At 41.5% G+C, this 11,170-nt stretch overlaps 1 protein-coding gene across 2 annotated transcripts in view; it reads right to left on the bottom strand.

Moving 5' to 3' along the window:
- Positions 1 to 6,254: 6,254 nt before the first annotated feature.
- The window catches only part of plekha8 (pleckstrin homology domain containing, family A (phosphoinositide binding specific) member 8), a 32,295-nt gene continuing 27,379 nt past the window's right edge, over positions 6,255 to 11,170 (bottom strand). For both annotated transcript variants that reach the window (XM_034175011.1, XM_034175010.1), the window contains exons 11-13: positions 9,411 to 9,612; positions 9,256 to 9,317; positions 6,255 to 9,175 (exon numbers count right to left, since the gene is read on the bottom strand). In XM_034175011.1, the coding sequence (XP_034030902.1) occupies positions 8,978 to 9,175; positions 9,256 to 9,317; positions 9,411 to 9,612 (462 nt within the window). In that variant the 3' untranslated portion in view covers positions 6,255 to 8,977. The remainder of the gene's footprint in view (positions 9,176 to 9,255; positions 9,318 to 9,410; positions 9,613 to 11,170) is intronic.

The following is an 11,170-nucleotide window of genomic DNA, read 5'->3' as shown; positions in this document are numbered from 1 at the left end:
CTGGATGCGGCCGTCTAACTCTATTAGCATGGTGTATTTCTTCCCAAATTACATCAAGACAATTTGTCTGCCGAGGCACCCTAGTAAAAGCTTACCTCGGCGTATTTATCCCATCATGTGCATTCCCTGACCAGGCCAATCAGATTTGTAGTGCAGATGTCTTCTGCACTTTACAGAAGATCCCCCCCCCCCCTCCTAATTAAGTTTTATAATTCTTCATTTTGGAAACCTTCACTAGTTCTCTTCAGGACAAATTCATTTACAAATGTACTATTAGTCTTCAACATGTGTGTTTGATTTTACCAGTCTGTCTGCAGGCTGGAACTTGCTACAGGCTTATAGGAAGAAATGTTTGTTAAGCAGGGTGTGCACAACAGGGAATGCTTCAGTTGTAAGCTCAGACTTGTGAAAAGCATTTTAGTATTTACAGTGGTGGAAGTGGAGTGTTATTTTTTTAAACTTAAAATTACAGTGTGGAGGATTTATTGTGGTGAGGTTGCAGTTTACATTATACACTCACCAATCACAGGTCTGTTTTGTCTCTGTTTGTGCTTTGTGCACCTTTGCCTTCTGTCAAAAAAAAATGAATGATCCTCTGTTTAAAAAAAAACTGGGGTTTTCCACATGTTAGCCTGCACTAGCAGCTAGTAGACAATGTACAGGGTGCAACCATGGATTCCTGAAGCATTGAAAGATTACATTAGTATGTGCATTTTGGGCTACTGTGTAAACGTGGTAGTGCAAAATTAGTCTCAGTGAAGGAGCCCGCTCTCATGTAAATATGGAGGGCTCATTTCTAAGCTTAGGAAAACACCAAGAAGTTGTTCCTGGTAATAACACACTAATGAACGGAAGGTTATGAATGATATGTTCCGCTAAGAAACACCCCTAAATTCAACACACTGTAGCTTTAAATAAAATTGGAACTCTCTCCATTTAAAATGTTACTCAAAAGTACAAAGTATTTACTTAAAAATATGCTTAAAGTACTACAGTTTTAAATACTTGTGCAGAATAGCTAAAGTGTGCAATACTCCTAAATAAATCAAGTTATTGTCAGATTACTAGGTTTTGGATGACTAATTAAGATCAATTAATCATGTACGTTGGTTGGCGTTGTTGACTAGTCGCCAACAACGCCAACGGTTATAAATTAATGTTCAAATTTAAGCATTATACTCTTAAGAAAAAACTGCAAGTAGAAAACATCACATTAACACAGGGAACTATGTGGAAATGTTTGTGGTACTAAAAGACTTCATGCAAGATCATTTATTCAGTGCCCTTAAATGGAGTTATGCCTGCTGGTGGGTGTTGGACCGTGGTCACGGTGTTCCACTTGATCTGACCTGGATAACCTGTCTGTGTGTTTATTGTGTAGGAAGAGAACAGCCTGCCAGATTTTTTCCTGGAAACTGAAATGTGACTTTTATTCTCTGCTGTGACCGAGTTTGTGTGTGTGTATACATACATACATATGCTGCTCAAAAAAATTAAAGGAACACTTTGAAAACACATCAAATCTCAAAGGGGGAAAAAAAATCATGCTATCTTTCCTGATATGGACTGGGTAATGTGTTAGGAAGGATGCCATCGTTTGATGGAAATGAAAGTTTTTTTTAACCTACAGAGGGCTGAATTCAACGACACACACACACGTGTGCTGGTATGCACGCCTGACAATGTCTGGGCTTGCTCCTAATGAGATGATGGATGGTGTCCGGGGGATCTCCTCCCAGAACTGGACCAGGGCATCACTTAGCTCCTGGACAGTCTGAGGTACAACCTAGTTGTGTCGGTTGGGCTGAAACATAATCTCCCAGACGTGTTCTATTAGGTTTAGGTCAGGCGAACGCGAGAGCCAGTGCATAGTATCAATTCCTTCAAACTCCAGGAACTGCCTGCATACGCTTGCCACATTGTCAACACACCAGGAGGAACCCAGGACCCACTGCACCAACGTAGGGTCTGACAGTGGGTCCACTGATGTTATCCTGATACCTAATAGCAGTCAGGGTGCTGTTGTCTAGCCTGTAGAGGTCTATGCGTCCTAGGGATATGTCTTCAAAGACCATCACTGACCCACCACCAAACCGGTCACGCTGAGTAATGCAGGCAGCATAACATTCTCCACGGTGTCTCCAGACCCTTTCATGTCTGTCACATGTGCTCAGGTTGAACCTGCTGCCATCTATGAAAAGCACAGTGCACCAGTGGCAGATCTGCCAATTCTGGTGTTCTAAGGCAAATGCCAATCAAGCTCTACGGTGCTGGCTAATAAGCACAGGGCCCACTTACAGTACTCCACCCTCAAAGTCTGTTTCTGATTGTTTGGTCAAGACATTCACACCAATGAGCTACTGGAGGCTATTTTTGCAGGACTCTGGCACTGCTCATCCTATTCCTTCTTGCACTAAGGAGCAGATACCAGTCCTGCTGATGGGTTAAGGATCTTCTATGGCCCTGTCCGGCTCTCCTACAATAACTGCCTGTGTCCTGGAATCGCCTCCGTGCTCTTGAGACTGTGCTGAAAGAAACCATATTCTGGCAATGGCACATATTGATGTGCTGTCCTGGAGGAGTTGGACTACCTATGCAACCACTGTAGGGTCCAGGCACTGCACCACGCTACCACCTGTTGTTAATTTCATTAACATCAAAGCAGCTGAAACTGATTAACAACCCCCCTCTGCCACTTAACTGATCAGATCAATATCCCAGAAGTTGAATTGACATTCTTCCTCTCGCCCCCCTGGGAGGGTGGTATGTGTGTTCCTCAAGCTCAGGTCCTCTACTAGAAGCCTGGGAGATTGAGGGTTCTGCACAGTATCTTAGTTGTTCCTAGGACTGCACACTTCTCCTGGACAGAGACCGCCGTTATTGTGCCTGGAATCTTCTGGAGCCACTCTTCCGGTTCGGCTCCTTGTGCTCCTCTTGCCACTGGAATGCTATGGACTTTATCTTCCACATCTGCTCAAGTTGCTCCTTCAGCCGTTGGTACTTCCAAGATTTTCTCATCCTCCTCCTTTCTGATGTTGCTGTCAGTTGGGATTGCCACATCGATCACAACTGCGGTCTTCTTAAATGTGTGTGTGTGTGTATATATATATATATATATATATATATATATATATATATATATACACACACACACACACACAGTTGCATACAAAAGTTTGGGTACCCCTGATAATTTTCATGATTTTCCTTTATAAATCATTGGTTGTCTGCATCAAAAATTTCAGTTAAATATATCATACGAGGTCTATTAGAAAAGTATCTGACCTTATTATTTTTTTCAAAAAGCATATGGATTTGAATCACGTATGATTGCATCAGACAAGCTTGAACCCTCGTGCGCATGCATGAGTTTTTCCACGCCTGTCGGTTGCGTCATTCGCCTGTGAGCAGGCTTTGAGTGAGGAGTGGTCCAGCCCCCTCGGCGGATTTTCATTGTCAGGAAATGGCGGAATGATTTGGGCTTTTTTTCCCATCAGAATTTTTTCAGAAATTGTTAGAGACTGGCAGCTGGAAACCATTCGAAAAATTTATCTGGCTTTCGGTGAAAATTTTTACGGGCTTCACAGAGAATAAGGACTGTTACTATAGCTTTAAGGACGCTCGGTGCGCCGCGCTCCGTGCCGCCATCGAGAGCCACAAACCACCGGATCATTTCTAAACGGATGGCTCTGTGGATCCGAGACCATCGTGTGCACTTCCTCTGGTTATCACAAGAGCTGGACATCAACCATTTTCTGGCAGATTTCATTTTTAACAAGAGATTTTGTCATGGAAAGCCAAGCGGAGGCTTCGCGCGTCACGACCGATTTGCTGATGGAGCGAGACAAAGGAACACCTCCGTTTTGGTCTCACAGGACGGCTTTGAGATGGCATTCAGACAGCTGTCGGTGGTTTTTCCATCGAGTGATTATCCGAGAAATTGTGGATGTGCCTGGACATGCCAGAACATGTCCCATGAGGCTTCATCACAGTGTTGCTTTGCGCCATGCGGCACCGCCGCGACGCGCGGAATTCCTCCGTACGTCTGTCTCAATGTGCCAAAAAAGTGCTGATGTCCACGTCTTTTCACAATTCCTGTGCTAGTCAGACGACATCCCAGATAAAACACAGCGTCCAGTTTGGAAATGAACGGCACATTCCACTGTTACAGGAGTTTTCATCATGGAAAGAGGAGCGGAGGCTTCGCGCGTCGCACATCCACAATTTCTCGGATAATCACTCGATGGAAAAACCACCGACAGCTGTCTGAACGCCATCTCAAAGCCGTCCTGTGAGACCAAAACGGAGGTGTTCCTTTGTCTCACTCCATCAGCAAATCGGTCGTGACGCGCGAAGCCTCCGCTCGGCTTTCCATGACAAAATCTCGTTAAAAGTGAAATCTGCCAGAAAATGGTTGATGTCCAGCTCTTGTGATAACCAGAGAAAGTGCACACGATGGTCTCGGATCCACAGAGCCATCCGTTTAGAAATGATCCGGTGGTTTGTGGCTCTCGATGGCGGCACGGAGCGCTGCGCGCCGAGCGTCCTTAAAGCCGTCCTTAAAGCTGTAGTAACAGTCCTTATTCTCTGTGAAGCCCGTAAAATTTTCACCGAAAGCCAGAAATTTTTCGAATGGTTTCCAGCTGCCAGTCTCTAACAGTTTCTGAAAAAAGTGTGATGGAAAAAAAGCCCAAATCATTCCGCCATTTCCTGACAATGAAAATCCGCCGAGGGGGTGGACCACTCCTCACTCAAAGCCTGCTCACAGGCGAATGACGCAACCGACAGGCGTGGAAAAACTCACGCATGCACACGAGGGTTCATGCTTGTCTGACGCAATCACACGTGATTCAAATCCATATGGTTTTTGAAAAAAATAATAAGTCGGATACTTTTCTAATAGACCTCGTATAGCAGATGAACACACTGATATTTGAGAAGTGAAATGAAGTTTCTAGCATTTACACAAAGTGTGCAATAATTCTTAAAAAAAAAAAAAAAAAAATAGGTGCATAAATTTGGGCACCCCACCAGAAAAAAAAAATACATCAATATTTAGTAGATCCTTCTTTTGCAGAAATAACAGCCTCTAAATGCTCCCTATAACTTCCAATGAGAGTCTGGATTCTGGTTGAAGATATTTTGGACCATTCTTCTTTACAAAACATCTCCAGTTCAGTCAGGTTTGTTGGTTTCCGAGCAAGCATGGACAGCCCACTTAAAATCACACCACAGATTTTCAATAATACTGAGGTCTGGGTACTGAGATGGCCATTCCAGAACATGGTACTTGTTCCTCTGCATGAATGCCTTAGCAGATTTTGAGAAGTGTTTAAGGTCATATTCAAGGTCTGCTGATATTGACTAGAATTCATGTGACCCTCAAATTTAACAAGATTCCCAGTACCTGCAATGGTCACACAGCCACACAGCATGATGGAACCACCTCCAGATTTTACTGTCGGTAGCAAGTGTTTTTCTTGGAATGCTGTGTTCTTTTTCAGCCATGCATACCGCCCCTTGTTATGTCTAAATAAAAATAATAATTTTATTTTCATCAGTCCACAGCACCTTATTTCAAAAAGAAGCTGGCTTGTCAAAATGTGCTTTAGCATACCTCAAGCGACTCTGTGGCGTGTATGCAGAAAAGGCTTCCTCTGCATTACAGCATCATACAGCATCTCTTTGTGCAAAATGCGCTGTATAGTTGAACAATGCACAGAGACACTATCTGCAGCAAGATCATGTTGTAGGTCTTTGGAGCAGGTCTGTGGGTTGACTATGACTGTTTTCACCATTCTTCACTTCAGCTTATCTGAGATTTTTCTTGGCCTGCCACTTCAGGCCTTAACTAGTACTGTGCCTGTAGTCTTCCATTTCCTCACTTATGTTCCTCACAGTGGAAACTGACAGCTGAAATCTCTGAGATGGCTTTTTGTATCCTTCCCCTAAACCATGATGTTGAACAATCTTTGTTTTGTTGTTTAGACGCTCCCATGTTATTAGTGTGTTTGTCTGCTATATATTTAAAATTTCTGATCCAGACAACCGATGATTTATAAAGGAAAATTATGAAAATTATTAGGGGTGCCCAAACGTTTGCATACTGTGTATATATATATATATATATATATATATGTGTGTGTGTGTGTGTGTGTGCATGCTGGAAACAGAAACTACGGGAGTCTTTGAGGGTTCCAGTAATTAAATGTATACACTATATTGTCTCTGTAAAATTCACATTGGTAACAATATTTATCATACACAAGCACAATTTAGAGTATTTATTATCTAAAATACAGTTTATACACATTAAGAGGAAAACCTAGTTTCAGTACGAGTAAGATACAAAAGCATGTTTTAAGAATTAGCACTTAAAAGAACAGACAACTGGAAATCAGTCTATTATACAGTCTCAACTTCAAATAAATTTGCACTTATTCACTACAACTCCAGACTACTATCAAAATACTATGTGGTGTTTTGTTGTATAGACACACAAAAAAGCCCAATGAGGATGTTCTTGAGGTGTTTGAATGGCTCAGTAACTCTATAGCCAAAAATTCTAAATTCCACTTGGTGAACTGACATCATAAGCAAGTACAGTGGAAAACTATAAAATCCAGAATGCAGTTACACTTACAGTGCATTATTTTCACATACAGTTATGAATAAGGAGCAATGCATTATAACTTTAATCAATAATTTTGGGATTAGTAATACAGTTTATGGCCCATTTTCTATTGTTGGCACCTGCATTATATATGAGAGAGAGAGAAAAAAAAAAATCATGCAATCACTAAACATGTCCTGTGGCTAGCCACATTTGTTGTTTTCTTTTTTTTTTTATCACAGCCTTGATATAATTTCATCCACTTCAACATGACATTTATAACTTAAGTCTTTAATAAATATGGAAATGCAAACAATGCATAGGTTTGTGCAGAGGATGTCCACATAAATATTCTGCTGCTCGTCAGAATCTTCATGTTGGATCCAGTAGTTTAGTTTTCAGTATTGTGGCTGGCAGGGGAAACTAAAGCCACGTTCATGGCTGTTCCTTTTTGGTCCCACGGAAAGTCTCCAGAGCAAAAACTCGCAATGTAAAACAGAATAATAAATATTACATTTTGATTCAAATTCCAAAGTGAGAAATAACATTAAGTATTGATCATGAATTCTAAAACAGTGCAAGTTTTTTTCCCCATAGGTACATTTAAAGTTAGCTGGTGGTGCAGTTCTGTAACTTACTGAAGTACATCGATTACACTGGTCAACATGATTTTTCTTGCATGGAGTTCTTCAAGGGATTTTGGTAAATTTGGTGGCGCTGAATCCAAATCTGGTGTTAGTTTTTGTCAATCACATCACATTATTGAGATATGAAAACATATTTCTTGCATCAAGCACTGAAGCAAAAGCTGCAGTCTCACACACCTCTTCAGCACCATAAAGTATATTACGGCTCTTGTTCACATTTTGAGTACCTTGTTTAAAAACTATGTTTTACTAACTAGGTTTTACGTAATTCATCAATGCGGAACATGCAGGCTGCAAAAAAAAAACATGATGTGATGGAGGAAATCTGAACTCAGATTCGGGTTCAGCATCCAAAATTAGCGTAAATCAGTTCTCAAAGTCTATGCAAGATTTTTTTTTTTTTTTTGGTTGACCAGTGTAATCACCCTGTTTCATCAATCCAAGAAAAAAAAAAATCTGAATAAACAATGTTGAATAAATTTCTTTGCTTTCTCATCAGTCCAAATGATCTGGTGAAAATAGCAAAGCCCTGTGGTTGTGGACTTTAAAGCTGCAGTGTGGAGGATTTAGTGTCATCTGGTGGTGAGGTGCATTACGCCGTTACCAGTCACTGTAGTTTCCCTTTGTGTTTTTGCTTCTTTGGTGACAGGGATTCATGCTCCCTCCTCTTCTCTTGTGCTAAGCAATATGTATGATCCTCTATTTCCCAAAAATGAGGCTCTTAAACTTGTTAGTCAGCACAAGCAACCAGCAGACAGTACATAGGGGAGCAACTACTGATTCCTCCGCTTTACTCTTCAGTCATCTGACCACAATGCGAAATGCAAAAGGCAAAGTTAAGTATCTCCCTTTTAGGTACTACATCAACATAGCGGAGTGGCCAAACCCCAACATCCGGTCTTGTTAAATGAAGCGACAAAATCTCGGATTTCCTTAAATGGCTATTTGAGGCTAGCTACAAAAGGGCCATGCCCCGCAGACCCCCATCTTGAAATCCCCAACTTTATAGCAGAAATAAACATGTTTACAATTTGGATAACAAAATGACAACTGTACAGGGGTGGAATTTCTTTAAATATAACTCATTAGTTTAAGATATTTTAAGCCATAAATTTATGACTCATTGGGCGCGTGGTCTCTTTGAGCGACAGCTAGTGTGTTCCAGCCAAGCATTGCTAACAAAGGCTGTTAGGAGTGGCTGCTAGCCGCTTCAGACTCGATCATGTTTGTCATTTCTGCGCATTTTATTACAAATATTTAACAAAATATGGCTTACTGTGCGGTGCAACATGGCAGCCTCCAGCAGGGGGCCCGCTCCCATGTATTACAAACAGATGGTTATGAATGCTATAGTCCAATTCTACTAACACTCCTACACAGTGTAGCTTTAAAGCACCTGAGTACATAAAAAGCCATAGTGACAGAATGTGTGGCAAGAACAAATTGTTGATGCATAGCGGCATTCCTGCACTCTCCGATACACGCAGATACTTTGCCCAACTGTGTGCTCCTAAAACATCTAAACCCTAAACGTCTTTGAACTTTACAGCTCGTTCTGTTTAAAGAAGTGCTGCAAAAACCTCACGGCTGATGTGGCCACACCGGTTTGTACACAATGTGCTTGTGTTACCTTTCTACAAGCAGCCAGCCGCTTATTCAGACGCCCCCCCTCAGGTTCTGTGCTGCTCTTTGATGAGATCATCCCTTTGCTGAAGTTTCAGACAACTTCATCAGACTCCAGGTCGTATTCCTCATACAGGGCATCCAGAATGGTCAGCTGCTTTTGCATGGCGGGCAGATACCTGCTGAGATCCCTGTGCATGCTGCTGCTGAAGCCACTCTTCAGCTCATCACCCTCTTTGGATACTAAGGCAGCGGTGAAACTTTGATACGTTGGAGCAGCTCTCAAGGCCAACTGGGAGAGAAAACAAAGACCACCACCCATCACTTCAAGCACAACATGGATCAAAAGAGCTTTAAGTGACAAATACCTACAGCAAATACACCTCGCACCACCCATCCGTGGTACTGACGAAGGGTCTTTCCATAAGCATTGTCTGGATTGAAGACATGTCATGATTTTGCTTAATGCAACTTAAATTTCTATGCACATACATCTGCGTGTCCATCTTTACAGAGTTTGGACTCACTGAGGGCTCCATGGATGTCTTGTTCCCCTGCGTTGATTTCTGACAGAAACTCCATGAGGAACTTTAGACCTCGTCGGAGCCACAGCAGAGCCTCGGTGGCTGAGTTCCGCACCTGTGCCACGTTGGTCTCCACTTCGTGCATCACAATGGACTGTAGCGTTGGGAATCTGTCAGGGTCCGACATCAGCTTCTGGTGTATTTTCTGCAGGTTTAAGGCACAAATACTCTGAAATCTTATTGGCTGTCCTATATCACATGCCTTCAAATGAATAAATAAATAGTTAATGTACTTAATTATGAAGGTACATCTGGGGTCATACGTAGGGCTGGGCGATATAAACAGTTGTTCCAAAAATAAACAAATATGGTAGAAAAATTAAGAACCTGCAAGAGAAAATTAACAGTTTGACAAACTTAACCACCGTAAAGAAAGATGATGTGGATAAGCAAGATCAAGTCATCATGGTGTGGTTACACTGATGTATGTACCAGTAAAAATGTACAGATAACCTGTGCCAACTGAGACGGGCGATACAGTACATCCAGAAAATATTCAGAGCGCTTCATTTTTTCCACATTTTGTTATATTACAGCCTTATTCCAAAATGGATTTAATTCATTTTTTCCTCAAAATTCTACTCACAACACCCTATAAAGAATGTGAAAAAAGTTTTTGGAGAGTTCTACAAATTTATTAAAAATAAAACACCTAAGAAATGACATGTACATAAGTATTAACAGCCTTTGGCATGAAGCTCAAAATTGAGCTCAGGTGCATCCTGTTTCCACTGATCATCCTTGAGATGTTTCTACAGCTTAACTGGAGTCCACCTGAGGTAAATTCAGTTGATTGGACATGATCTGGAAAGACACACACCTGTCTACATATACGGTCTGACAGTTGACAGTGCATGTCAGAGCACAAACCAAACATGAAGTCATGTATTGTCTGTAGACCTCTGAAACAGTATTGTCTCAAGATACAAATCTGGGGAAGGGTACAGAAACATTTCTGCTGCGTTGAAGGTCCCCATGAACACAGTGGCCTCCATCATCTGTAAATGGAAGAAATTCAGATCACCAGGACTCTTCCTAGAGCTGGCCGCCCATCTAAACTGAGTGATCAGGGGAGAAGGTCCTTAGTCAGGGAGGTGACCAAGAACCCGACGGTCACACTGTCAGAGCTCCAGCATTCCTCTACAGAGAGGAGAACCTTCCAGGACAACCATCTCTGCAGCAATCCATCAATCAAACCTGTATGGTTTAGTGACCAGACGGAAGTCACTCCTTAGTAAAAGGCACATGGCAGCCCACCTGGAGTTTGCCAAAAGCAGCAGGCATCCCCTCTGAAAGTTTAGTTTTTTGTTGTTTGTTTTAAATCACCTGTGACAGGGCCACTTGAAAAACCAAGACTACAGACAAACTGAAATCTGAAGGGAAACACTTTGGTTTGTTGACAAATGGAGGTTTGGTCATTTGTGTAAACAGTAAAATTCAAATGTTGTCCAAATATATTTTACATGAATGTGTTTGTGTTTAATTCTGGGATGTTCACTCCTGAAAAATTTACACTGAAGTTGTGCTGTTATTTATTTATGTAATACTTGTGCATTATTTTGCACAAAGGTCACAATGGTCCAAACTGTAAAGATAAAATTATTAAAACCTTCATGTCTGGTAAGTTGTGTACTTGTTAGCTTGAGATAATTTTGATATTTTGTAGTCTTACTTTAAAGTATCTACATGCCTTTTTTTCCTGT

The sequence above is a fragment of the Thalassophryne amazonica genome, chromosome 7 (assembly GCF_902500255.1).
Source record: "Thalassophryne amazonica chromosome 7, fThaAma1.1, whole genome shotgun sequence".
Classification (NCBI taxonomy): Eukaryota; Metazoa; Chordata; class Actinopteri; order Batrachoidiformes; family Batrachoididae; genus Thalassophryne; species Thalassophryne amazonica.
This window is presented reverse-complemented; position numbering and strand designations above follow the sequence as displayed.